This window comes from Synchiropus splendidus, chromosome 17, assembly GCF_027744825.2.
Source record: "Synchiropus splendidus isolate RoL2022-P1 chromosome 17, RoL_Sspl_1.0, whole genome shotgun sequence".
NCBI lineage: Eukaryota > Metazoa > Chordata > Actinopteri > Syngnathiformes > Callionymidae > Synchiropus > Synchiropus splendidus.
Window position 1 is genome coordinate 14,011,127 of NC_071350.1, and position 25,840 is coordinate 14,036,966.

At 46.6% G+C, this 25,840-nt stretch overlaps 3 protein-coding genes across 9 annotated transcripts; 1 reads left to right on the forward strand and 2 right to left on the reverse strand.

Moving 5' to 3' along the window:
• Positions 1 to 835: 835 nt before the first annotated feature.
• clip2 (CAP-GLY domain containing linker protein 2) lies at positions 836 to 15,897 on the reverse strand. Of its 3 annotated transcripts, XM_053846846.1 has the most exons (17): positions 15,399 to 15,897; positions 12,981 to 13,173; positions 10,454 to 10,947; positions 9,567 to 9,691; positions 9,282 to 9,495; positions 8,774 to 8,971; positions 7,931 to 8,034; positions 7,805 to 7,865; positions 7,501 to 7,605; positions 6,083 to 6,436; positions 5,142 to 5,721; positions 4,989 to 5,072; positions 4,769 to 4,925; positions 4,395 to 4,554; positions 4,131 to 4,319; positions 4,001 to 4,060; positions 836 to 3,925 (listed from the first exon to the last, which is right to left on the reverse strand). In XM_053846846.1, the coding sequence occupies exons 2-17, from the start codon at positions 13,093 to 13,095 to the stop codon at positions 3,914 to 3,916; spliced, it is 3,012 nt and encodes a 1,003-aa protein (XP_053702821.1). In that variant the 5' UTR covers positions 13,096 to 13,173; positions 15,399 to 15,897; the 3' UTR covers positions 836 to 3,913. The 3 variants fall into 3 exon arrangements, with proteins under 3 accessions (XP_053702821.1, XP_053702820.1, XP_053702822.1); XM_053846845.1 differs by lacking the exons at positions 7,501 to 7,605; positions 12,981 to 13,173; positions 15,399 to 15,897 and adding exons at positions 6,927 to 6,977; positions 11,322 to 11,810; XM_053846847.1 differs by lacking the exons at positions 7,501 to 7,605; positions 12,981 to 13,173; positions 15,399 to 15,897 and adding an exon at positions 11,322 to 11,809.
• Positions 15,898 to 17,984: 2,087 nt separating this feature from the next.
• cldn2 (claudin 2) lies at positions 17,985 to 21,340 on the forward strand. 3 transcript variants are annotated; one of them, XM_053846853.1, is made up of 3 exons: positions 17,985 to 18,408; positions 19,383 to 19,517; positions 20,279 to 21,340. In XM_053846853.1, exon 3 carries the CDS (start codon positions 20,347 to 20,349, stop codon positions 21,160 to 21,162), a length of 816 nt encoding a protein of 271 aa, XP_053702828.1. In that variant the 5' UTR covers positions 17,985 to 18,408; positions 19,383 to 19,517; positions 20,279 to 20,346; the 3' UTR covers positions 21,163 to 21,340. The 3 variants fall into 3 exon arrangements, with proteins under 3 accessions (XP_053702828.1, XP_053702827.1, XP_053702826.1); XM_053846852.1 differs by having other exon boundaries at positions 17,985 to 18,301; XM_053846851.1 differs by lacking the exon at positions 17,985 to 18,408 and having other exon boundaries at positions 19,085 to 19,517.
• rbm41 (RNA binding motif protein 41) lies at positions 17,995 to 25,825 on the reverse strand. Of its 3 annotated transcripts, none has more exons than XR_008412779.1 (9): positions 25,519 to 25,825; positions 24,689 to 24,805; positions 24,058 to 24,259; positions 23,790 to 23,994; positions 23,089 to 23,597; positions 22,837 to 22,984; positions 22,633 to 22,766; positions 20,575 to 21,124; positions 17,996 to 20,493 (listed from the first exon to the last, which is right to left on the reverse strand). XR_008412779.1 is itself a non-coding variant. In XM_053846848.1 (8 exons), the coding sequence occupies exons 1-7, from the start codon at positions 25,524 to 25,526 to the stop codon at positions 22,654 to 22,656; spliced, it is 1,302 nt and encodes a 433-aa protein (XP_053702823.1). In that variant the 5' UTR covers positions 25,527 to 25,825; the 3' UTR covers positions 17,995 to 21,124; positions 22,633 to 22,653. The 3 variants fall into 3 exon arrangements, 1 of the variants encoding a protein (XP_053702823.1); XR_008412780.1 differs by having other exon boundaries at positions 17,999 to 19,544; positions 20,260 to 21,124; XM_053846848.1 differs by having other exon boundaries at positions 17,995 to 21,124.
• Between the last annotated feature and the right edge of the window lie 15 nt (positions 25,826 to 25,840).

Below are 25,840 nucleotides of genomic sequence, written 5' to 3' on the forward strand. Positions count from 1 at the left end.
TGATGTCCTGTTGTGGGCTGGAGCTGGGACAGGGATGAGGCGAGTCTGGGACAGAGCGTGACTTGGTTTATGACTTTGTCACAGCCAAACTGCACAGAAGCGCACATTCAGAGCTGGACACGCACCGGGCACCTCTTCACTTCTGGAGAGACCTCACTCACTCGGCAACCCCTCCCACATGCAGCGGCCACACACATAGAGGAACAGCGCAGCCAGTGGCCAGCGCAGGTAGGGGTGCCCAAACTTTTGCATACGACTATATGTGGGCTCGGAAGAAGAACGGACTCGGGTCAGTTCTACTCCGAGTTCCTCTGAATTCCGAAGCTGTGTTTTTCAAACTGTATTGTAGATAGTGGAACAATATCACCATTTAATTTCAGTCGAATGCAAATGTCACCGGAGGATTGAACCCGAGCTGAAACCTGGATGAGCCGCGATATTTGCAGCCGTACCTGGAGGTTACAAGTATAATGAGATCGGCAGCCGAGTGCAACACCGCAGGTCGGGGGCAGCTTCTCTTTAATATTGAATGTTTGCCAGCAGATCACAAGATCATCCGTGAAGGCGGCTTTGATTTCACTTTCATCTTGACGTGATGAGGGGGCGGAATCCGCCGAAAAATCGATTGAAAGTTTAAAGGGCGAGATGAGGAAAAGTTCAAGACTGAGAATGGAGTGAGGCATGAAGGTGCAAAAACCTCTGCAATAGTTCCCTTGAAGAGAGGACAGTCAGTCAGAGGGCAGATTTGGAGCAGGCCGAAGATCGACCCCTGCAGAACATCGCCGCCTCCGATCGCAGGTGATACACCGACCCACACATGAAACACAGACGCTGAACTTGTTAATATTTATTGACTCTGACAGTGTTGCAGCAAAAAGACTTGAAACTTTACAGAACTCCAGCGGGAAAGAAATCGTACCATTTTTACTGAACGCAAAAAAAAAAAAGAATTTGGAAGACGTCAAGTTTAAAGCGGAACCCAGGTGTGAACATCTGGACCGGGCATTCCTCGTCTCCGGTAAAAGCCCTTCATTCTTTGACAAGTAGAGGACACTTTTTTTCGGCATTTTATCAAAGATGGACGCACAAACATGATCAGACCGACAAATTAGCTCGCAGGAAACAAAGCAACAAATTAAGGCGAAGGTTTTTTTTTTTTCCGGAAGTACAGACTTTGCTCGACAACTGACGGAAAACGACATGAAGTCCACAATTATTAGACTGGATTGTGTGTCAGTAGTTCAACTGTCGCACACGAGCATTGCGTGACATATTCGACTGATTGTATGAAAGGTTGAAAAAAAAACATTCACAACTGTTAGCTCGCTTAACACACTTTGACATGAACAACTGAAAGGCGTCAATGGTAGGATTCTTTGTGTTGCTTCATAAATAGGCGCTACATGTGTTTAGGACTCAAAATCGTCAACAGCAAACTTTCAATTTCATTCAGGACCAAGTATTTGTTTTATTGTTATAAGTGAGGTGAGTGTATCTTAGGGACATTTCTAGTAAACAGAAAATGTCATGAGCTCGCAACAAAAAGGATCTTGTTTTGTTAGCAGATTGTTCGACTGGAAGCAGTGGATTTTTGTAGGAACGTGACCCAGTAAAGGCACAACTTTTTGATTATGATTCTGTGTTTATCAGGAGGAGTATTTGCTCGCAGTCATGTGTATAATATTGGTTCTACGCTTGATCAGTAGCACAGTTTGCGTTATAAAAGTTTTGTGTGACATTATTTGTTCGTACACCGTCAACTGTTGCATAAAAAATGAGGCGTTGTTAGCATTATTTGATAGCATGGTTAGCAATACTTTCGCAGACATGTAACCTAGTTTTTTCTTATTATCAACATTGTTGATATCGTGAAAAATAACGCTAGGCTTGACACAAGATTAGCATTGAAGAGCTTAAATACCATTTCTTCGGGGGTAACCAGACCCAGTAACAACAGTTTATCGTAAACAGCTTATTTCAAGTCTTGAAACGTCGTAAGGATTCAAATTCATGATAAGGAGAATTTCTTAGCAGCATGTGAAGGAAAAAACTGGACATTTGTTTTCTAGCGTTTAGCATGGTTACTGCTACAAAACTACATTTTCGTGACAGCACATCATGGATTTCAGTGAAGTCTGACCCTAAAATAAGACCCTCAACTTCAGATGATTTTTTTTCTTTGTTATGAGGAGCCATTATTTTCTTAACAATGAATTCACACAAACATTTGTGATTTGGGGTTTTCACTCTCCATGTCTTGTTGACATGACTCGTGTTGACCCTGATCAGTCGCCGAGATTTTCCCCGATGACACACTGGCCTTCTCTGCCATGCTGACGTCAGCAGCAGTCACGTAGACCAGGAGCGAACACGGAATCACGAAGGTTGGAAAATTCTGACAACACGACGCGCACGATTCCAAAACCGCCGATTGATTTGCGTTGAGATAGTCAAAAGGAAAGTAGCCTCCCGCTGCTGCAGGAGGCCTCGATTCTTCTGTGGTTTCCTGTCGTGCAGCGTTTCACACAGACCGACTTGTTTCTTGAAAATATTCACTCACTGATTCTCGGAACAGAGATTTGAACTGGATGGACGACCTGTGGTAACCTCAGTCATCGAGAACTTTATCGGAATTATGCTAACCAAAAAAACCCCTTCAAACCCTTCCACGTGACTCAAGAGTTCACGTCTTCAATTCGAGCTTCAGACAAGATATGAGTCATTTTTATTTTGATAGGTTTAATTTAAGCTTTTCACTTGGTCTTGGTTCCAAATATTCTGAATTATTTTGTTGTCTTCATGACGAATTTCAAGCATTTTCCCTAGAATAGTTTTATATTCCTGTATTTTGGGTGAGTTACATTACGCTTCAATCTTTGCGCCGAAAATTCTCCGAGGGTCAATTCATCCTTACTTTTACCGGCATTTTTTTCTGATGATGTCAGAGTAAGTGTTTTCCGAACTTTGTTTTTTTTTTTCTTTTCTGGTCACTAATTGTGTTTTTATTGGTTGAACCTGTGTCTCCTCACATTCCAATTTGCACCAAGAGTTATGCTTTACAAAGGCTTTTCGCAATACATTTCGGAAGAGTAAAGTTCGTTTTCCGAAGGTCACACATCGTCCTGGACATGGACAGTGTTTAACCGATAGCAGAGTAGGTTTTTCTGACGGTACACGCAAGACTTTCTCGGAACATCCTGTTTTCTTTTCTGAAGTGTGGAGGTTAAAACCGTTTTATTTTTCAACATTCAAGTAGTTTCTCCGACGATTGTTTTGTGACAGATGAATATTTTCCCCGGCACTCACGTGATACTTGTCTGTCCTTTAACGTAATTTTCAAAAAGTCAAGTTTGTAGTGGATGATTTTCGTAGTGTTCCGTTCAAACCAAACTCCAGTTGTCGGAGTCTAAACAAAAACGAAACATTCCGATCTCTGGATTTCCTCTTGTGCAGCAACCACTCCAGCCTGGTCACATGACACATGACAACCAACCCATCGTTTCATTCCCAAACACCGACGATAAAAGACAAACGCTTCTCCCTCAGACACAAAAGTAGAAAATAAAACCTTTGTTGGTGAGGGACTTTTTTTCCATTCAAATCTTTAAAATCTCACTTTCATCCTCTCATCAGCTCCGACGCAAGAAACCATCTCTCGGCAAAAAAAACCCCGCAGAGGATCAAAATAAATAAAAACGTCTGTTTTTGGAAACAAAAAAAATTCAGGCAGCGGGTTTTCTAACTACAGCGACACGGCGATGGTTGCCGTGGCAACCTCACAACACCCCGTCTCATCTGCCATCTTTATAATACACTCGAGTTTTTCAGCGCAGGCGTTCGCGTGGAGACATTTTGGTATCGTGAATGTAAACTGTGACGCCGGCGAGGAACTGTCCCCGAAGATCCGCCGTCATCAGTGCTGCTCCTGCAAAAACAGAATTCGGGATGTGATTTTTAAGGTTCTGAAAGTCTGGGAAAAAAAAAAAAAAGTTACACAAACTTCTTGCGTGCTGTCGGGCGGCTGGTGATGAATCCCGTTGGAGGACTTTGGTGCGAGGACCTGGACATGGAAGAGTGAGCTCAGCTCCAAACAAACCACTGAAGAGTCGCCTAGTGAAATCACAGCGTACCGGACTCTTCTGCGGGTGGCGGTTCATCGCCTGGACCAGCTGGTCCACCTGCTGGTTGTGGTCCAGGGCGTTCCTCAGGGCCTCCTCGGTGCTGAGCAGCCGCTGCCGGAGCCGGGTCACCTCCGAGTCCAACGCTGACGGCTCCAGCATGGAGAACCTGCGGTGCTCAGGCGAGGCGTGCTCCCGGCCCTCCAACACAGAGAGGGAGATTTACGCGGGTCACATGACGGGGCGCCAGGCTGCGCTGTAGTAGCGGGAACTCACCACCAGGAGGAGCTTCTCTCTCAAAGTCTTGATGTCTTCTTGCAGCTTCTGCTCTTTGACCCTCCACTCTGCCTTGTGAACCTCTCGAGTCAGGTCCTTCTCCAGGTCTCGCGAGTGCCGGTGCGACTCCAGGAGCAAGACTCGCAGCTCATTCAGACTCCTGAGACGGAGTAAGAGGAGTCAGAGTAAAATCGCAAAAGTTAACTGTCACCAAAAACTTAAATGACTTTAAAACTCCCACCATTTTGTTCATATACATTTAATAACAATAGAGAAAAATATTCAAACAATATAATAATAATTCACACGAATTTTTGAAAAGTAATTTAATATCATAAAAACAATATGCTAAAATATGCTGAAACAAAAGTCACCTCTCCTTCCTCAGCAGCTCCTGGCTGATGCTGACCAGCTGACCGGAGGCATCATGTGACTTCTTGGTGACGGACTCCAGCTCCGCCTCCAGCCGGGTCTTCTCCCTCACCACCGTGTCGGCCCTTGTCTCCGCCGCGTGAACTTTGACCTCCAGAGCTGCGGAGAGAGTCAGAGCTGGAGCGGACGGACGGATGGGAGTTGAACTACCAACAGTTTTACCTGCCAGCTGCCACCGCAGAGTTTCCACCTGAGAGGTCAACGTGGAGACTTCCTTCTCTCTTTTTAGCAGCTTGTCCGTCGTCTCTGACAGGAAACACTCTTGGGGTTATTCTGCCGAAATAACTGGCAGTTGACATTGAAGGTGCTTTCTACCTTCGATGTTCCTCTGCTCGTCTGAGATCTCGTGGATGCTCTCGGTGGCGTCGCTCGTCTGGCTCTGCAGCTGATTGGTCAGAACCTTCAGCTGCTCCTCCAGACGCCGCACTTCCTCCCGACTCTCGGTGTGCGACCTCCGCACGACCTCCAGCTCCGCCGCCGCCGCCTCCGCCCGGGCCAGTCGGCCCTTCAGCTCCTCCTCGCTCTGCTCTTGTTGCGTCTGCAGCTCCGCCAGACGACGCTCGGCCTGCTGCAGCTTCTCCGCGAGCCCCTCCTGCGCAGGACCCTTGGACTCCGCCCTCCACGTCGGCACGCTGTCCGTATGCTGCTCTCTGGCCTCGTGCAGTCGGGCGGCGAGATCTTCGCGCTCTTTCATCAGCACCGCTGCTTCAATCTTGTGTTTGGCCTTCAGGTTCTCCACCTCCAGCTGGTGCTCCATCTTCAGGCTCTCCAGGGTCGCACGCAGCTCCTGAGCGTCCACCTCTGGACCCGCCGCGGTCACGTGATCACTGCTGAAGGAGGCCCGCAGCTCCTCCAGAGAACGCTGATGCTCACTTACCAGTGAGTCGAATTTTGCCTGGAGAGCAGGAAGAGAAGAAGAAGAGGATTGAGCTGGAAGAAAAAGAAGAGGATAAAGAGAAAGGGCAGAAGTCTCTTATATCACCACAAAGAGGAAGAATGGAAGGAAAGGGGGAAGGAGAAGAAGAAGATAGGAGACAGGAAAAAGAAGAATGAAGTCAAATGAGAAGCGGGGAGGAAGAACAAGCAGAGGAGGAGTTAGAAAAGAAAGAGAAGAGGAGTCGAAGGATGGAGAAAAAAAGAAGGTCTAGGAAGAAAAGCGGAAGAAGAAAAGAAAATAATAAGGCCAAGAAGAAAAGGAAAGTACAGAGAACAGAAAGAGGAGAAAGACTATGATATCTGAAAGAGCAGGCACGAACCTTCCAGGTGTCCATCATCTCCACGTTCTCTCGCGCCGCTTGCTGGACCTTCACCTTCATCTCACTGAGCTCCTGGTTCTGCTTCTCCACCTGGGACTTCAGCGCCTCGGCCTCCTGCCGACTGGCGGTCAGCGCCGCCTCGTACTTCTCCCGCAGCTCGCTGTTCTCCCTCTGGTGCTCGCGGCCGGCGCTCAGCAGCCGCTCTTGCAGCGCCGCCGTCTCCGGCTGGTCGGCGTCCGCCGTCTGCGCGCTGAGGCCTCGTAGCTGGACCTGCAGGGCGGCGACCTCGGCCTTCTTCAGACTCAGGTCCTCCTCCAGCTGTGCGATGCGGCTCTGCTCCTCCACTGTGGTTTGCTGAAGACACAAGCGGATGAGAGTGAGATGGACGATTCAAGAGTGTGAACACGACCTGGACAGAGACCCAGCCTGCTGCTCCAACTGTCTAACATCTCAAAGAAAACAAAGGGTTTCAAAGCTATAAAGCTCTTAAATCCAGCTGAGCTTTCTAATTTTGAACATGAAGAAACTGAGAACAAATATTAAGAAACTACAGGAGTGTCTCTGTCCAGATGTTTTAGCAGAGCAAACAGCAGCCAGCCGCGCGGTCGCAGGTGCGCGCACGTTACAGTGGAGTCAAAACAAAAGTAGGAGGAGCCAGGGAAGAGACGAGGTTGTCAATCATCTGTGAGAAACCCCGAAGGCCAGAAAAGCTACAAGAACTCTGGATCCAGATGAGAGAGTGAGTGGGAAGATCAGAACCTCCTGACCCCGTTCACAGGTCAGAGGCCGATCGAAAAGATTTGAAAGCGGATCGGAGTTCCAAACCGGTCAAATCTGGAGTCACCTGGTCTCTCTCAGCGGACCTCGGGGACTCGGACTCTGGGCTGCGGCGTCTCTGTGGACAGAAGCAGAAGTGGAACCAGGGACTCAAACCTCAACCGCGCTTTACACCGACGTGGATCTGGGTCCGGATCGTAAGAACCACAAGGTCCAGAGACTTAATCCATCAGTTTAAAGTGACCCTGGTCTGCCTCTTGGACTTCACAGCGTGGGTTTAGATCTTTGAAAAACCCCAAAAGTTGAAGACAAAAGGTCTGGAGTGACTGGCCGATCGCAGATGTGATCAGGGTGAATGATTCTGATCAGTCTCGACTTGTTTTTGAGCAACACATGATTTCAGTCGCCAAACTGAAGAGCAGCAGAAGCAGGTCAGCAGAGGGAAACAAAAGCGGCAGTGTCCGCGGCACCACGTGAGGGCAGACGGTCTGCAGCACCATGCAGAAGCAGACAGTGTTCAGCGAAAGCAGGCGAGTCTCCTGTGACGTGTGATGCGAGGCCTGCAGCCACATGCAGCAGCCCACAGTTCTGCAGCAGCGGAACATGCAGACCGGCCACCAGCGACAGCCTCTCCGCTTTACCCGAGTCTTCGTCAAGTCCCTGAGAAGCTCCTCAGACTTGGACTTCTCGAGGCGCAAACTTCGCTCGAGGTGGCGAATGTGAGCGAGCTCTCGTTTAGTTTGAGTCTACGAGAGGAGACACATACACAGAAGTAGAAGAAGAAGGGCGTGAAGGTGAGAAAGAGAAGAAGAGAAACAGAATCTGGCGACAGTCCACTGTTTCCTGTTTTATGTTGGAAGGTCTCCACTTCCTGTTGTGGCCTCAGCACTGCCTGAGTTCGACACAAGTCCAGTCACTGACAATGACATCACGAGAGTCACGTACCTCCAGGTCTCCCTTGCTGATGGACTCCTCCTCCACCCGGAACTGCAGGTCCTCCACCTTCCTGAGGAGCATCAGAGCTAGGTGACCCTTCAGCCGCCAGATAGAACCAAGGCACTGGAGCGTTACCTCTTCTCCTCCTCCAGCTGATTGGTCAACTCCATCTTGTCCTTCTGAGCAGTTGCTAGGACGTTCTTCACCTGCAGCAGCGTGTTCTCATTCTCTGTCACGTACTGGGGAGCAGAACACAGCTTGCTTTCAGAGCCCGAGAGACAAGGGAGGAGTGGAGCTTCATGTAGGATCACAAGCTCCATCTTTCCTACCAACATGTTCCTTCAATTATTCTCGCACTGCAACTATTACGGCAACTGATACTACTAGATATGCAACTATACCAGTTACCAAAGGAACAACAACTACTACTATTACACCTGCCACAACTACTACAAACTGCTACCACTACGGCAACTACTTCAATTACTTCTGAAAACACTACAGCTCCTACTACCACAATCAGAACTACTATTACTGCACCTGCTGCACTACACTGGTTACTGTTACAAGTACAGCGCATTGTACAGAAGCGAGTGAAAATATTACTACACTTTCTACTAGTACTACTACCTCCAATATTCCTGCATATCCTACCAAGCCATCTTCTACTAGTGCCACTACTACACTCTACACTTGTACATTATCGCACTATTATACTATTACTACAACACACTATTACTATTACAAATACTATCAGTACTTCTGCTGCTACTAATACAACTACTGTTAATAAAAAATTTAAATACTGCTTTCAGTAGTAAATGTGTCTGTGAAACACTACTACTTCAATAGAGCTGGAGCTGCGCCCTCTTGAGTCAACAAATACACTAGTGCTCCCTTTCTTCCTTGTTACGTTGGCATCACTCATCTGCCCATTTCTCTCTGAACCTCCATGTTTCTTCACACTTGCGGACGAACCTGCACGTGCTGCGACTTGAGCGCGCTCATCTCCTTCTCCACCTCGCAGATGTGACTGGTGGCTTTGGCCATTTCGGCCCGCTCCATGTCCCGCTCGGCCAGCAGCTGCTCGATGTGCTGCTGCTTCTCCTTCAGAGCTTCCTGCAGCGCCGTCGTGCCCGAGATCTTGCGTGCGTAACGGGACGACGTCTCGGTCAGCTGAGGGCCCGACACAGGTTGTTGATCGCAGACTTCACTTCAACCCACAGTTATAGAGTAGCAGATCATCTAGTTTCAGACCGATAAAATATCACCATTTCCAGAACAGAAGAGTGATATATTTGGCCACAAGGGGGCGCTTGGATTAAACAAATTGAAAAAATAAAATGAGCTGAAATAATTCTACTGTAAATCCAAGTAGAAACGTGAATTTATCTTTAACCACCAGATGTCGCTCTTTGCCCGTACAACGTTTTTTTTTGCCAGTCAGTGAGGTCAGAGCCATGTGAGAGAGACAGGAAGTGCTCACCAGACCGGCTCGGCTCGGACGTCCGCCCACCGACGAGGCCACGGAGCTGACGGAGCTGATGGAGGAGCTGCTGGGGCTGTGGGCCAGAGATGAAACACCCATGGCCACCCGCTTGCTCTTCTTCACTTTGGCTGGGCTGGTGGACGGGAAGCCGATCCGGATCACCTTGTGGATCGGAGCGAACAGGCCAAACTTGGGGAGGCACTGGAAGTACCTGACGGAGGAGGGAGACGTGTTTGTTTGCACCAACACAACGTACTGGATGTGTAAGTGTGTGTCGCACACCTTGTTCCAGCGACCGCTCCGTCGTTCTTCCCCAGAGGTTCGTCCAGTTCCACACCGCACCACTCCCCCTTGGCAAAGTCCGTCTCCCCCATGTATCGGATCACGCCCATCTTCGACCCCCCGACCTGAGGAGACACACCACACGTGTTTGGTCAAACCAAACTCCACACAGCAATCAAAATGATCATGTGATTCAACTCCGGGTCCAGTTACCGGTCTGTGACCTTCAGCTGACACACACTCGGTCTCAGGGGTGAAAAGGGACTCGACGTCAATAATGACTGACAGACGTTGAATAAATAAATAATTACAAACACCAATACGTTCCTCAAACTGGCTCTTAAATAAACCTGAGTGAGAGGAATCCAGTTCTTCTATCAGAAGTACTACTGTTACTACTAATCCCAAGTGTGACAGGTGTACTGCTACTACCACTTGAGCAAGTACTACTACTAAATGAGATCACATGCAACAAGTAAAATAGGAAGAATAGTACTCATGCTGCTGGTTATTTCACACACTACACTATTGCTACTTGCTGGCAAAACACGTCCATCACTACTCGGACTGGTGGTACTCGTCTCTCTGTCTAACACTGCAGTACAATAGTGGATTCCTGAGTCCGAGCGGAGGCGGGAGGCGATGGGGTCGATGCTCGTCGCTTAAGAGCTGCTGATTGTGAGTGTATTGATCCGGAATTGATCCAGATCTGACGGGACCACAGGCTCACCAGTCAGACGGAAGTGCATCACTGGATTAAAAGTCTGGAACCTTCGCTCTGGTACCAAGCCTTGTTTAGGCTGTGCAAATAAATGCGCGCGGCTCTGTTCCATGATTTATGTTTAAAAAAGACTTGACTTTGTAAAATGAATTCAGAGTTCACTCACCAGAACTCGGTCTCCCACTCGCAGGTCTTTGTCGCCGCCCCTCTTCACGGACCCGCTGTCGGACATGTTGGACCCTGACTCGTTCCCGGTCTTCACCGTGCTGTTGAGCAGCCCCTCCCTGAGTGGCATCACCACCCTCTGACCAGAGGGGGCGCCGCCCGGCTGGCTCTGGTTCAGCACCGAGTCGGTGGAGAGACTGTCGCTGCCTTCCGCCACCGGGTGGCGGTTGAGCTTGGACGGTCGGGTGAAGATCCCCTGCAGCGGCTGACACTCGAAGTAGCGCACGCCGCCCACCGAGCCGTCGTTCTTGCCCAGCAGGTCGTTGAGGATGACGCCGGCCCACTGGCCCGGAGCGAACTGCGTCTCGCCCAGGTAGGCGATGATGCCGGGTTTGACGCCATTGACCCACACCTGCTCACCCACAGTGTAGTCGCCCAGGACGTCGTCGCCCTCTTCAGTTAGCTTGGTGGGAGTCAGAGGCTTGAGGGGGACATCTGCGCAAACACAGGCAGCAGAGAGTGTCACGTGACTTTGTTTATGAGTGAAGTGATGAAGGTGACTCTGGAGTTGACAGAAACAGGGCAAAAGAAAAAATGTAAAAAAAAAAAAAAAAAAAAATATATATATATATATATATATATATATATAAATATATATATATATATATATAAATAAAAGAAGATTAAATGAATTGTCAGTTGCATTAAAGAATCACTTTACAAATGAGTTTCAGTAGGAAACTCAAACAAATCATTGGACTGTTTCCATGTTGTGTCCTTCAGAACTGACTCTGCCAACCACAGAGGTAAACAAATAGATTGTTCGTGAAACTGGGTCAGCGTGAAAACGATCTGCCGATTATTCTCACCGTAAACGCCGGACGCCGCCGGGAAACGTTTATCAGTGGGACCGTGTTTTTGGTGCCAGACACACTGAGAGAAGAGGAAGAGGAGGAGGAGGAGTAGGGCTGGCCCGCGGCACCAGAACCCCGCTAGCCTCAGTTTTATGCCCCAATTGCTCCCATATGTTCGGTGGTGCATTCAAGGACCCGTGCTGCATTCAAAGAACCAAGGTTTGCAGGAAGTTTGTTAGTCGTGGACAGGCTCACTGAACACTGAACATTTTTGATTCTCTGCTCTGATGATTTCATCCTTGAACCGAAGATAAAACGTTCATCACGTGCACACGGAAAAAAAAAAAATCTCACAGTCCTGCAGCAGACGGAGAAGTGAACCAGGTCAGAGAAGAACTGGGTCAAAACTAATCCGTTTGCTCTTCATCGTCGGAGCAAATGAGTCGCCATGACGACCAGGTGTCAACAGGTGAGGCGTTCAAAGCCTGGCTTGAGTTTTAAACTTCACTGACTAAAGCACAGGGACAAAACAGCATCGCCTTTGTGGTGCATCTTTGTCTCCGAGCGATCAGCTGTCTTGCTTTGATGACATCACGCTCTCGCTATTTCGAGCCCCACAGATCAGCAGGAACCAGAACTCCATGTGATCCAGACCTGTGGTCACATGACGCGAGGGTTGCCGGGGCGACTGCAGTGCGAGGCAAAAAAGACCCAAGAGCACAATCTTCACTTTCACGGGCGACTCCTCCCACCTCCAGCTGAATCCCTCCATTCATCCGCTCGCCACAATGAGACCTCCACAACTTTCCTCTCTCTCTCCCCTCCTCCCCTCTTCTCTTATCTCTCCACTGCTGCAACCACTTCCACCTGCTCCTCTTTTACTCCTTTCTTCTTCCTGTTTGTTCGGCCACATTTCCCCGCCACACTCCTCTGTCTTTGCAGTGGATCCTGCCATAATCTGTACAGTACTGAACCGAAGCTAGCTTGACCATGCATTCATTCATTCATTCATTCATTCACCCCGTTTGTTCAGCCATCTTCCAGTCTATTTTTCTGTCAATACATTGATCCATCTGTTCTTCCAGAATCACCTCCACCCATTCATGTGTTCATCCATCACGCAGTCCTTCTATTTGTCTTTAAATCCTTTCATGAATCCACCCACCTTTCTCTGTGTTCTTCCACTCATCCATCATTTTTTGTTTTCATTAATTCATCCTTCCATCCATGTGTTCATCCAGCCATCGACTTGTTTCACTTCCACCAATCCATCCGTTCTTGCATCCATCCATCCATTCTCCTGTGCATCCTATTCATCACTTCACCAATTCATTTGGTGGTCATGTGGTTTCTGGTCAGCTAATGGCTACATTTAAAAGTATGTTGGTCTGATGACCTCGGAAAAGGAAGGAATGTGATGGCAGATTGAAGGTCACATGACAAGAGGTGTCAGTGAATATGTTTTGCCTTTGCAACAGCTGTGAAGCGCAGCTTGCTGATGAGGAGTCAGAGTCAGGGAAACACAAGTTTCAGGAATTCTCATCCAGATGAAGAGTTAGTTCCTGGCTGTATTTATCTCCAGGAAACACTCGCAGCAGCTGCTCCTCTCATGATTCACCCCCCAAAAAAAAACAACCGCCCACATCTCCCGAGGAGAGACAGGAAGTGACTTACTGTCCTTGGGGAGCAGGGGGCTCGCGCTTCCTCCTGCCGACGTCCGTCCGACTGGGCTGGAATGCTTGGGCCCGCGGCCAGGAATCTTCAGCCCGCTGGACTTGAGCATGTTCATTCTGCTGCGGCGACCCGGGGACTCCTCACTGGAGGGCTGAGGCGAGCGGATCTACTGGGAACCGCCACGGTGCATGTCCTGTGGAGACCACAGAAGAGCTGGAGCTGAAGAGAACCACCGCACAGATTCTTTATCTCACTTCAGTGGGACTTGAGGATCAGTTATCGATTGTTTAGAGAGATGGTTGTCTGTTCTGTTTCTCTTAATATGTTCATTTGTTCCTCCATCCATCTACCTCTTTCTTCATCCTTCCATCAAAGCATCCATCTATCTCTCACCAATATCATCATGTAATGGCCCTTTTCCATCACTTCATTCACTCATCCATTTGTTCTTGTCCCCTCCAAGGTCCACAGTACCGTACCGTGAGCCACACAGAACCTTCACTCCGACCCGGGACATTAGCTCAAAGAATCACAGAAATGACGAGAGAAGTGCCGGTGTGCGTGTCACACACAGAACCATCCATTAGAGCGTGGTAACACCATACTCCAGCTACAGTGCCCTGCAGCAAGGCAGTGATTCTTCCTCCGCTCTCCATCTGACACCAAACACTATTCAAACACCAGAGCAGGTGAAAATCCAGACCCACGACTTCTGCAAACATTTTTGCCCGACACATTTTGGGTGTTAGGTTGCGTGTTGCCTTCCCTACTAAATAAGGCTGAAGCTCAGAAAACATCTCTTAAAAAGTGTCTGGGTTTTTACTAGCGCTGCTGGTATTTTAGCGTATTGCTAGCGTTGGTTACTTCCACACTGTGACGCCAACGTACATTTAAGCACAGCCTTTGTTTGGAATGATCGGAGCTTTATTTGAAAACCCTAGCACTATAACTAACTTGACTCTATTAACACACTGGCAATTGGCAAAATGAGTTATATTTATTCAATAATAATAATAAAAAGTAAATATTGTCCTCAGTGCAATGATTCCCTCCATCGCTTCCTTGTTTCAGAGTCGGCTTGGTTACGTTTAGTTCCACGTCACGTCAGGAGCGATGAATGCTAATGCTAATGTGTGAATACCTTTGTGGTGTTTCAGAATCCAGTCCAGTATCAGAGCTCACTCTCAGTCAGTCAAATAGGACTCTGCGTTTTAAGGTAGGATCTGAAGGTGGGCCATGAAGAATGTACAATAGACTCTGCTTATGTGTTCTCCGTTGCCAAAATCTGATACGTCACTGCTCGCAGCTTGGAAAGTAGCATGTTAGGCGGAGTTGCGACGTCCCGCTGGTGTGTTTCTGCCACAGACATAAAGCCTGAAAAGTGGCATAACCGTGTACAAATATGAAGGGGTGAGCCACAGACAAGGATTAAAACAAGGATGCAGAATTGAAAATAAATGTCATGAATATCCAAGTCGACTCCCACAGCAGGCTAATCCTATTCAGTTGAGTCAAGCTTCATGCTAGTGCACACTTTATTATAGGTAATTACATTTTACTATGTTTTCTTTTGAGATGCAGGTGATGTTAAAACAGGCCTGTAGCAAAGCTCCTGCTCCACAGCTCATGATCTTGAAAGAAAATATCACGTCTACTGTGTCAGAACTGAGGCCCAGGGGCCAAATCCTGCCCTTCGTCCCCTAATAAATCACGGCAAGAGCTTAAAACACTTGGAAAACTAGATCACCGCCATGTTGTCACCATGAGCTATTGAGAAACAATCCAGCTATTTTGAAACTACAGATGCTAAATGCTAAAACTAGCATTCCTACTTCCAGTTCCAGACAGTTCAACACCTCTAAATATTGTGGTGAATATTGGCCCTTAGAGTGATCGAGCTTATCAACCCATGCAAGATGGAGAAACCAATGTGAACTTCATTTTCTGCTCAGATAATCCTGTTGATGATGTCACTTTGAAGGGTTGAAGAAGCTCTGTGGTTGTGTCAACATGGACAGACACAGAATCAGCATGTGGAGGACACGTCACAAACACACTGATGCTGAAGTGGAGTCAGGATTGTGGCCCAGAAGCCACTGAGAAGCCACAGCTGTTCCAGCCCACGGTCACAAGCACATCTGGCTGGAGATCATCCACTAAAGACACGAAACAAAGGCAGGTTCTGGGGGTCACATTCTAATGACCGAGCAGCCTGGAACCCACAGCGGTCCGTCTTTTATATCGATGATCGGCCGACAGCAGGGTAGAGAATGCGCGAGTCAACAAAATGTCAAAGCAGTTTAGTCCATTGTTGTAGCGACTGCGGCAACGTGGTCCGGGCTGCGTTCACGTCCCTCTTTACCGATCACATTGAAACAAAAACACAAGCGTTCAGCCGGGATTTGGACGGAAACTCACCCTCCTGTGATGAACAGACTCCGAGGAGGAGGAATAACTTGGATCACGCCAGGGAGGAGCAGCGGCCACTCCCTGGATGCGAATATGGATGGATGCTGGAGGGCGCGTGGATCCACGACGGAGGAGGCGGAGGAGGAGGAGGAAGAGGAGGAGGATGGAAACACGGTGTCAGCAGCAGATCGGTTAGCAGTTAGCCGGCCGGTTCGGTTTCTCAGGATGAGCCGAGCACTCGCGGAGAAGCGTCGAACACACGGCGGCGTTTTCAATCCCGACAGTTCCTAAACGCACCACCGGCAACTTTCAAGCCTCTCGACTCTGTTTTCACGGATGGAATCTGCGTCTCCCCGCTGTGTTTGCGGGGGTTCGGTCGGCTACAGCACAGCCTCCTGTGACTCAGCCCACCGGCCAGACTGAACAAAGGGGCTGGGAAGCAGAGCCTCCTGGGGGAGAGACGAGTGGATGACAGCCGAGCGGCATGGGCGCGGAACCTCACCGGAAACCGCAGCGATTTGAGCTTAAACCCGAGATTTAAAAGTCACGAAGCCATAAACAATTGCGCTGTTTCGCGAACTACCACCTGACACGTCGTCTTTGTGATTCGGCATTATTAGATGACTCAGCTGTTAACCCTCAACGAGTCTATTTTAAAAACCAATCCAGTAAAGATCAGTGGCAGCGGGAACAAACACACCAGTTCAGTTTAGTAATTATCGGTATCATCGGTTACACTCGCGTATCGCATCTAAATCATCACGACTATTAAGGAATTATCGATATTATCGATTACACTCACGTATCGCATCTAAATCATCACGACGACTACTAAGGAATTATCGGTATTATCGGTTACACTCGCGTATCACATCTAAATCATCACGACGACTATTACGGAATTATCGGTATTATGGGTTACACTCGCGTACTGCATCTAAATCATCACTACGACTACTAAGGAATTATCGATATTATCGGTTACACTCGCGTATCGCATCTAAATCATCACTATGACTATTAAGGAATTATCGGTTACACTCGCGTATCGCATCTAAATCATCACGACTATTAAGGAATTATCGGTTACGCTCGCGTATCGCATCTAAATCATCACGACTATTAAGGAATTATTGGTATTATCGGTTACACTCGCGTATCGCATCTAAATCATCACGACGACTATCACGGAATTATCGGTATTATCGGTTACACTCGCGTATCACATCTAAATCATCATGACTACTAAGGAATTATCGGTATTATCGGTTACACTCGCGTATCGCATCTAAATCATCACGACGACTATTACGGAATTATCGGTATTATCGGTTACACTCGCGTACTGCATCTAAATCATCACGACGACTATCACGGAATTATCGGTATTATCGGTTACACTCACGTATCACATCTAAATCATCACGACTATTAAGGAATTATTGGTATTATCGGTTACACTCGCGTATCGCATCTAAATCATCACAACGACGATTAAGTCGACGTTATTTATTTCTGTTACAGAAACAGAAATCACTATATTCAATAAGACGTTCCTTCTTATCGCCAACTAACAACTTTAAAAAAAAAAAACAAGGATAAGGACGAATATGACAATACAACAAATTTCAGTCAACATTCTGGTTATTAGCGGTCTCACGTCAAATTTAAACAAATGTTTAATAACCATACATGACTCATAATTTGGTTGAAAAATCCTTCAGAACGATGGAACATAAATACAGCTATTTCCACGTCCTGTTTCATTCATGCAGACTGTTGACAGATTTAAGCAAGAAAAAGGGAAATGTAACGATTTTGACGTTTAATCGTGCGCGTGTATTTTTATTTATTTTGGTAGAAGCAACATCACTGATGCATCAGTGACCGCAAACACGTAGTCAAACATGAATGTGCAGTTCTCCACTGTCGCCATAGAGCGGCGCTTGAGTGCGTTGGATCGGAAGGGTTGTGATTGGTCAGTTATTGTGTGTGCAGTTTTCCTGCAAACACAGGTTTATCTGGGAACGCGACCTTGTCAAACCTAAACACTTCTCTTGTCCCACTGACATTTTTATCAAGCTGCTGAGAGCCAAACACTGTGATTCAAGTTTACACTGAGGGTTCATTTCTCTGCTCTACACCGAGATAAGACTCTTAACTTTTTTTTTTTTTTTTTTTTCAATAAGGACTTTTTAAATCAGTGGCACTCGAGTCGTGCATCGAGGTGGCAAATAACCGTTTTGTCCCGGAAATGGCCAGGATCAAACACTATAACGGCTCAGAATCACACATTTAAGCAGCAAAAGTAAGCAACATTCAGAGTCTGGATTCTGCTCAGACATCCAGCAGAGACTCAGAGCAGAGCTCAGAAAAGTTTATCTTGATTCAAGAATCTGTAGCATCAAGGAACACAGGATAATCTTGGAAGAAGTCAAAGCAGAAGTTGATCACTAAAGAAATTGTTATTTTTTTGCTGGTAAATATGCATAATCTGATCTTAATATGAGAATCATGGGTTTGACTTTGAATTTTAAAAATAGTCCTTGACATTAATGTGCAGGTGAAAGACAGCGGCTCAGCGTCGCACTGCTGGATTAGAATCCTTTGTCCCCGTGCATGATGATAATCCCGGCGTTGTCCCCTCAGATTAAAAGCGGAGCCGAGTCACCCTCCGACCTGAGCGGACGCATGAATATGCAGCATTGGCGGATAAAGTCTCTCTGTGGGCCACAATAAAGGGCCAGTGTTCCCCGGCGGGTGGACGTTGACCTCGCGGCAGCTGGATTACACGATAATCCCATTATGATGCTGCCGCTGCTGCCATGTGATTCCCAACTCTGAAGATCAGCGACACATCCAGAGCCATCAGAGATAAAATGATCGGGAGGACCGGGGGATTATCGGACACGGTAGGTTTCTATCACTTCAGTCTGCCGGCGGGAAGATGCTGACACAGCAGAAAGGGACGTGTGGTGGCAGTGGATATAATCTGGAAAAACTTTCACTAACCAGAGAAGTGAGTTGTGCGAGTGGAGAGGGCAGATTTATTCAGTTTCTTAGCTTTGGATGAAATACCAGGATGGATTAATGGCTGTTGTGAATAAAATCATTTTGCTGCATCATCATCATCATCATGACAGCAGAATAAATGAAAACATATATGTAATTATGATCAAGTATTGAACCATAACAAACGGCAATTTGTTTTAAATGTTCATATATGTAAGTTTCGAAATTGTTTACGAATATACCCCAAAAATATTTTCCTACAATTTGCATTTATATGAGCATTATTTTTCCTTTTTTAAATTAACCATTTGAAGTTTCCTCTTTTATTATTATGTTCTTGCTCATTGTTTTTGTTGATTAATTCAACAGGATGTTTTCAGAATATTATAGTTTATTTTCACATTCATTTGTTGGCATTTTTCAACTTTTTATTTTCCTTTTCCTCGGGAATTTGAAAATGTTTTTCCCCTCATGAGTTTTTCTTCTTCTTTTTTAACTAAATTAAAGTATTTGGTTTTACCCGACATGAAATCGATATATTTCAATAATATTTCTAAACATTTTATTCCTCAAAAACATGAATAAACGTCTGTTTAATACATAGACATCACAAACTTTATTTATTTATCATCTGTATGAAAAACATTAATAACAAAGTTAAGCAATTTATTTTCATTATTTAATGGTAATACATGAACTATTACATCTTTATAAACTATTTAATGCACCATACTGCAGTTAACTTTTTAAATATGAAAAACAACTTTTAAATGATATCCATCGCTTGCAGTGTCATTATCTTTGTTGATGTTTGGAGTCACTGAAGACAGAGTGAATCATTGACTGCGTGTTGATCTGCGACCGCTTGTGTGTCACAGTGTGTTTGGGAACGTTCTCTACCGTGTGTCACGGCAGTCACTGTCAGCAGCACTGGTTATCTGTTCCTTCTTCATCAGCACTTCACCTTTCTCACCTCCTCAGCGTCAGAAAGGCTGCGACTATGTGGACGTCTGAGGAACGAGTGCCAGTCTGAGAGGAGAAACCAGCGGTGAACGTTCTTCATCATCATCATCGTGGTGGTGGTCACCCTCAGACAGACAGCCACGTCTCTCTCAGGTGAGGAAACCTGAATGGCCCTGAAACCTGGAAAGTCAATATTACTTTTATATTTCTACATACGCAGGGTGTCTATAACATCTTTTTACTACTTAAGAAATGTATTACAAAAGTGACAGTTAACTAGATTTACTAAAGCCAACACATGCATCACTCAGTCCTTGTTATTTGTCTTTTCTTTTGGACCAAACTAGTTCAATAGTTAAGAGACTTAAATGGACATATTTAATGGACATGTATAGATTTCTAATTTTTACTTTAATTTTCATATTTAAAATGGATGGTGTTTTTGCATCTAAATGTTTATTGTTTTTATATATATTTAAAATCGTGCTATTGAATTTTGGAGGAATATTTTGTTTATTTTTAATTAATGATATTTTGTATGAATTAAGTTTATGTAATTTCTTTCTAAATTTTTACCTATATTTTCCATCACTTTTCCATTCAAAATATATTATTTTATCTATCCTGGACAAAAGCTTTTTGTTTGTTGCACTTCACATAATAAAAAAATAAATAAATAAAATTATTCCTCTAACATTATTTTGCGAAAACCAACTTTTTTGGTTCATTTCATTCTCACACAATTAGAGACAAAATAAAAGTAAATAAATAAAAGTAAAATACATTTTTCTCCAAAACATGATTTGTAAACATCTTATCAATTGCAAGTGATAAAGCAGTGCCACAGGATCACGACAGTGTTGTCTCCATGAACATGAGTTTTAGAGTCACTCACTGCTCTCTTCTCTCCTCAGACTGGTCCTCACTCTTGCGTATCACTCACAGACTGCTCCTCAACACCTCGTCCTCGTGCACTGTTACCATGGCGTCGGCGGCTCTGGAGCTGATGGGTTTCTTCCTGGGCCTGGTGGGCCTGCTGGGGACCCTGGTGGCCACAGTGCTGCCCTACTGGCAGATCTCGGCCCACATCGGCTCCAACATCATCACGGCGGTGGCCAACATGCGCGGCCTGTGGATGGAGTGCGTGTACCAGAGCACGGGCGCCTTTCAGTGCGAGACCTACAACTCCATGCTGGCGCTGTCGGCTGACCTGCAGGCGTCGCGGGCGCTCATGGTGATCTCGCTGGTGTTGTCGGTGTTGGGCCTGGCCGTGGCCGTGCTGGGGATGCAGTGCACCTTCTGCCTGGACGGCTCGGGGGCGGTCAAGAGTCGGCTGGCCGGCGCTGGCGGGGGTCTCTTCCTGGTGGCTGGATTCCTGGGTCTCATCCCGGTGGCGTGGACCACACACGAGGTGGTCCAGAACTTCTACAGGCCCAATGTTCCGACCAGCATGAAGTCAGAGCTGGGCGAGTGTCTGTACGTGGGGCTGGCGTCGGCGCTCATCTCCATGCTGGGCGGCGGGCTGCTGCTCATGTCCTGCGGTGAAGGCCAGGAGGCCAGTCGAGGGCGACGGCTAGGAGGGGGGTACCCCTACCCGGTGGGCGGGTCCATGCCGGGACATGGCATTCGGACCACCACGCAGACGTTCCGGAACCCGACCATGCAGGCGGGTGGCCCAGCCAGCAGGGGGCAGACAATGATGCGCAGCACCAGTGAAGGCTCGGGGCTCAGCGCACACCAGGTCCAGTCGGGGAAGAAACCTGCGGCGCCAGGATATGACATCACCGGATACGTCTGAACTTTACATGTGACACAACAAACATGTTTTTTTGGCACTTTTTTTTTTACTGCTTCTTTTTGCCGACCTGTTGAAACTCAAATCAATCAATCAATGATCAATACCTGTTCTTGACTGAGGCTTGTTTAAATCCATGACGTTAATAAAGCACTGTCGATCCCAAGAATGTTGTTCTACAATAAAACTCCGAGATGGGAAGCCTCTGGGAAACCTCTCTCACAGAGACAGTGAATGTTGAACAAGAGGCGACTTGGGCCCAGAGAGCTGACTCACATCAAGACTCGCGAACCACACCTTTTCTGGACCACACAGACTTACTTGACCTGCAGTCAGACTTGACTTGGATACAAAATACAATGACTCAAAATCTGAGCGGGAATTCACCTACAATGTTTTGAAACTCAATGTAAACAAACCACCCAGGTTCCACAAGGACTCCACAAATCTAAAGTACTTCAGACTTCGCACTCATCACTTAGCACTTGTGATGACCTGAAAATGACTCCCACAAGTCAGACCTTTGATGTCTCACTACTTCTGAGCACCTCACTGGAGACTCAGAAACAGTTTTCTGAACAAAAGTGTTGGAAAATATAATCAAAATTCAATTGTTAGCTTCTCAAAATACTGATGCGGAGGAATTTAGCCTTCAGAGTTTTGGTGCACTTTGATGAACGGACTTGGACCCGAAACTGGACTTGGGTCAATGAACTGAAATTTGACCACGAGAACGGCATTGATAACCACACACACACGCACGCATAGTGAGAAAGACAAACGGACAGTGGAAGTGTGTCAAAGGTCACTAGAGGTCATCTCCACAACCCACTCCCACAGATCAAATCTTCTCAACACATTTCCCCTGACTGATGCCCAGGTTTGCCCCAAGGCTTCCACCTCTTCATCCATCTCTGGTGGAGAGTTAAAGCTTCCATGAATACATAATGGATTCCTTCAGGAAGGACTCAAAACCTGACTTGGACTCAAGGTCAAGTGTCTTAAAACAGCATTTGAATAAGAGGAGTTAAAATTTGACTTGAACTTAGGGATCAAAGAAACAACACCCAGGTTAAAAAAAAAAAAAAAAAAAACAATTTCAGTAGCCATCTAAAATATAACTATATCGTGTCTAATCGTGATGAACTCACTGACATATTCCGAAAATTTGGAAGTTTAACTGTCTATTGCAACATCAGACGTGGACCGCATCAAAAGTGTGCAATGTCTCCATCTAACGGTCGAAGCGAACATTACAAAACCCATTTTATAACCCCGGTAACTTATTTGTCATAAGAACATTAGAAATTAATAGAAACAAGACTGACACCCCATGATGTTTCCAGCCAGACAAATGAGCAAGTATCAAGTAAGCGGGCTAAATACTAAACCGACATTTGCAGAATCAGCAGTTTTTCACATGATGGATTTTAATAATGAATAAATATTTATTAAAAAAGACTTTGTATTTACAAGAACGGGTGTTGCTCGTAATCACTTGTGCTGATCTTCTTCCCGCCGCTCGCGGCCGAACTCCAGCACCAGAGGTTTCCCTAGCAACCGGTAACCATGCAGCAGCTGCAGAGCTCTGCCGGCTGTTTCTGCATCTGTGAAGAGATGACGTGATCAGCTTCTGCACTTGTGTGTCCGAGGTCCCAGTGTGAGCAGGACCCTCACCCTGCAGCGTGATGAAGGCCTGTCCCTTCAGACGTCCGGTCAGCAGTCTGTAGACAACCGGAGGGCCAGCGGGCTCCTCAAACCTGGAAAACAGCGCCACCAGCTGGGCTGCTGATGCCTGTGCGCTCAGGTTCTTCACACACAAGATCTACAGAGGAATATATGTAATTTGAAGACATATTTGGACAAGATCATTTTTGAATATTAATTTCATCGGCATTTCCACACTGTGGTTATAAATATCACAGTCACCTTGGACGGTTTGCCTGGCTGGTAGTTCCTAAAACGCGGGATGCTCCGGATCACCTCGTCAGAGTCTCTGTTGGCCAAGATCTCTTCGTCGCTCAAAGCCTGGATGTCACCTCTGACCGTGAGCGGACCTGCTGACCCTGCACCCATCCCGCACAGAGTCCTGATCGGCTGGAGGATATCGATCTGTACTGGTGTCTGGGTTTGGAGGTCCGAACTCGATTCACCGGTTAGACCCAAAACATCCATGTTGTCCGCTCTGTGAGAGTTGTGGAGTGGATCTTCGTCTTTGTGGGAGCTCTGTGATTTGCTGTCACCGTCGTGTGAGCACTGTGATTGGCTGTCATCTCCAAGGGAGCTTTGTGGTTGTTCAGACTGATATGACACTGCAGTGTTTTCATCCCGGACGTCTTCAAGCGCTCTTCTGTGCTTCTCCTCTCCGAGAACTTCTCTGTAGAGAGAATCCATCGGGTCTGAAGACGGCGCCCCCTGCTGGCCATCTGCATCTTCATCTGAAAAGGAACATTTTTGAATTGGTGTCATGTTCTTCTTGAGAAAATGTAAATCAAACAGGATTTTTAAAGTTTCTTCTCCTTTAACTTCCATGAAGACCTGAGTAAGAAGATCCATTCAGACTTTTCAGTTACAACATTGAACTACGCAACTCATGGACCTGACTGTAAGAATCCTGATTTTGATCTCACCTCTGTGATAGAGTGCACTGAGGAATCCCTGTCGATCGCTTCCCTGGAAAAGCGCTCGCTCAATCTCCATCTCCCGCCGAGACAGCGGCCTGCTGGCGGCGAAGCGTTGCGGCCGCGACAGAAGCTCCGCCCTGGCATCGATCTTATCCCGTATCACCTGCAGGCGCTGCTGTTTCGCCCCCGGAGCTGCGCACACACCGTGGCCCTGCAGGCGCAACTTTACTCAAACACTTCAAACACACTCATACGAGAGAATTTATCTGCTCACCTGCTCAGAAGGCTCGGCGGCGTTCCTGCTCTGCCACAGCTGGATCTCAGAATCGGTGAGTCCGAGTTCCCGCAGGCTGGCCAGCTCCTGCTCTCCGTCCTGTAAAGCCTGGAACTGGGAGAGACTCCTCACGCCTGCTGCCTGCTCCCCAAAGGGCCGATAAAGAGCAGCCGGTGCGAAGCACTGCCTCTTAGCCACACATCTGGAAGATAAGGGTTTATCTCTTCACATGGTCTCCTCCAAGCTACGGGCTTCAGTTATCACACACAGGTGCATCAGATTTCCAGCAGATCTTATTGTTCCATAAGCATATTCTTAAATCCGGGAAGATTCATATACCCTGGCAATTAAATAAATAAATACATCTTAATTTAATTGTCCTATGTTTGACTTCAATTATACTGAAATTTAACCAGCATTTTGGAGCCATGCTCGACAAATTGATTCACCTACAAAGGTCTCTCTTACACACCTTTATATTGGCACTAAATCAGAGGCTTGTCTGTTTGCCTCCTCTTCCTCTGGGCCAATAAAAATGCTCATACTGCACAGGTGTGTGCGTGTCTGAAACAAATATGCCTTTATCATAAACAGAAATACATGTCCTTGTGTGGCCTGGTTCAGGCATTACCGGTCAATGTCCACGCCAGTGTGGAGCTGCTGCACCAGGAGGTTGTGCAGCTGTCGCTGACCCTCTGTCTCCTGCTCCTCCAGAAGCGGACCATCGTCGCAGGACAGCCGGCTCACCCTGAGAGGCAGATGTTTTACAATTCAAATTTACTTATTATTAAATCTCCAGCACACCTTTATCTCCATTTCACATAATGATTGTCTTCCTCTTCAACCTTCTCCATCATTCTCGGTCCATCACCTTCTCTCCTCTCCACATGTCCAAACCATCTGACCTGACTTACCTGGTCTCCAGACTTGAGGTGTCCTACAGACACTCAATTCTGATCTTGATTTCATCTCTAATACCTTTCAAACTTACTGTATAGAGCCTGCGCCGAAACACATTTTAAGATTTCGAGTGAGCACAGCAATGCAAGTCATTCGTACACAGTAATTTTACAGGCGTTTAGACGAGGTGTACAGACGTAACATAAATGCTACAAGACCGAAAAGTCCGACAAATATACGCCGCAGCTAGACATTGTTATGAAATGTTAACTAAAGCTCCACGTCTATTTTTAACTTTGTATCTGTTCTGAGCAACAAACATAGCCATTCTTACACGAAAACACCACCTTTCAGTGAAAAAGTCACCAAAACACGCTCCCTCAGTGGCTAATGGGAAGCTAACCAATGCTAAGTACTCTGCAGCCACAGCGACGGGCACAGTAACGGCAGCAGAAAAACATTTAACCACAGATATAAAACATTATCACAATGTCAAAAAAGCCATTAGAGAGAAACCTAAAAAGAACCGCTTTCCAAATATCGTACAGAAAAGTGTCTCACCTTCGCATTTCCCGGTTTGTGTTCACACTTCCGGTGCGTAGACTTGTGGGAAATGTAGTTTTTGGCGGGGAACGCCACACAGAAGGGTTTTATAAAATAAATATAATTTTATTGCAAGCTGCAACTGTTGCTGCAAGGACGACATTTTAATGACTGAGTAGGAAAAATACATTTTTGAGCGGAGTGAGGAGGGTTTTGACGTCACTGTTTGCCCACAGGGATCCGTCGGAACACGCTGATGCGCGTGAAACATCTCCAATCCTCGTTTGTTTGACTGGGTGCGGTTAAATCCGACACTATAAAGCCGGTGTCACATCCATCA

Excerpts from the sequence above, each read along its gene's own strand:
- clip2 (XM_053846845.1), bottom strand. The coding sequence starts at position 11,493 with ATGCACCACCGAACATATGGGAGCAATTGGGGCATAAAACTGAGGCTA. Across the intron at positions 4,555-4,768 it reads GAGCTGCTGAGGAAGGAGAG|GAGTCTGAATGAGCTGCGAG; the intron begins GTGACTTTTGTT and ends ACTCCGTCTCAG. Across the intron at positions 4,061-4,130 it reads GCCACCCGCAGAAGAGTCCG|GTCCTCGCACCAAAGTCCTC; the intron begins GTACGCTGTGAT and ends TTCCATGTCCAG.
- cldn2 (XM_053846853.1), top strand. The coding sequence starts at position 20,347 with ATGGCGTCGGCGGCTCTGGAGCTGATGGGTTTCTTCCTGGGCCTGGTG.
- rbm41 (XM_053846848.1), bottom strand. Across the intron at positions 23,995-24,057 it reads CCGCCGAGCCTTCTGAGCAG|GGCCACGGTGTGTGCGCAGC; the intron begins GTGAGCAGATAA and ends TTGCGCCTGCAG. Across the intron at positions 22,767-22,836 it reads GGCCTTCATCACGCTGCAGG|ATGCAGAAACAGCCGGCAGA; the intron begins GTGAGGGTCCTG and ends ATCTCTTCACAG.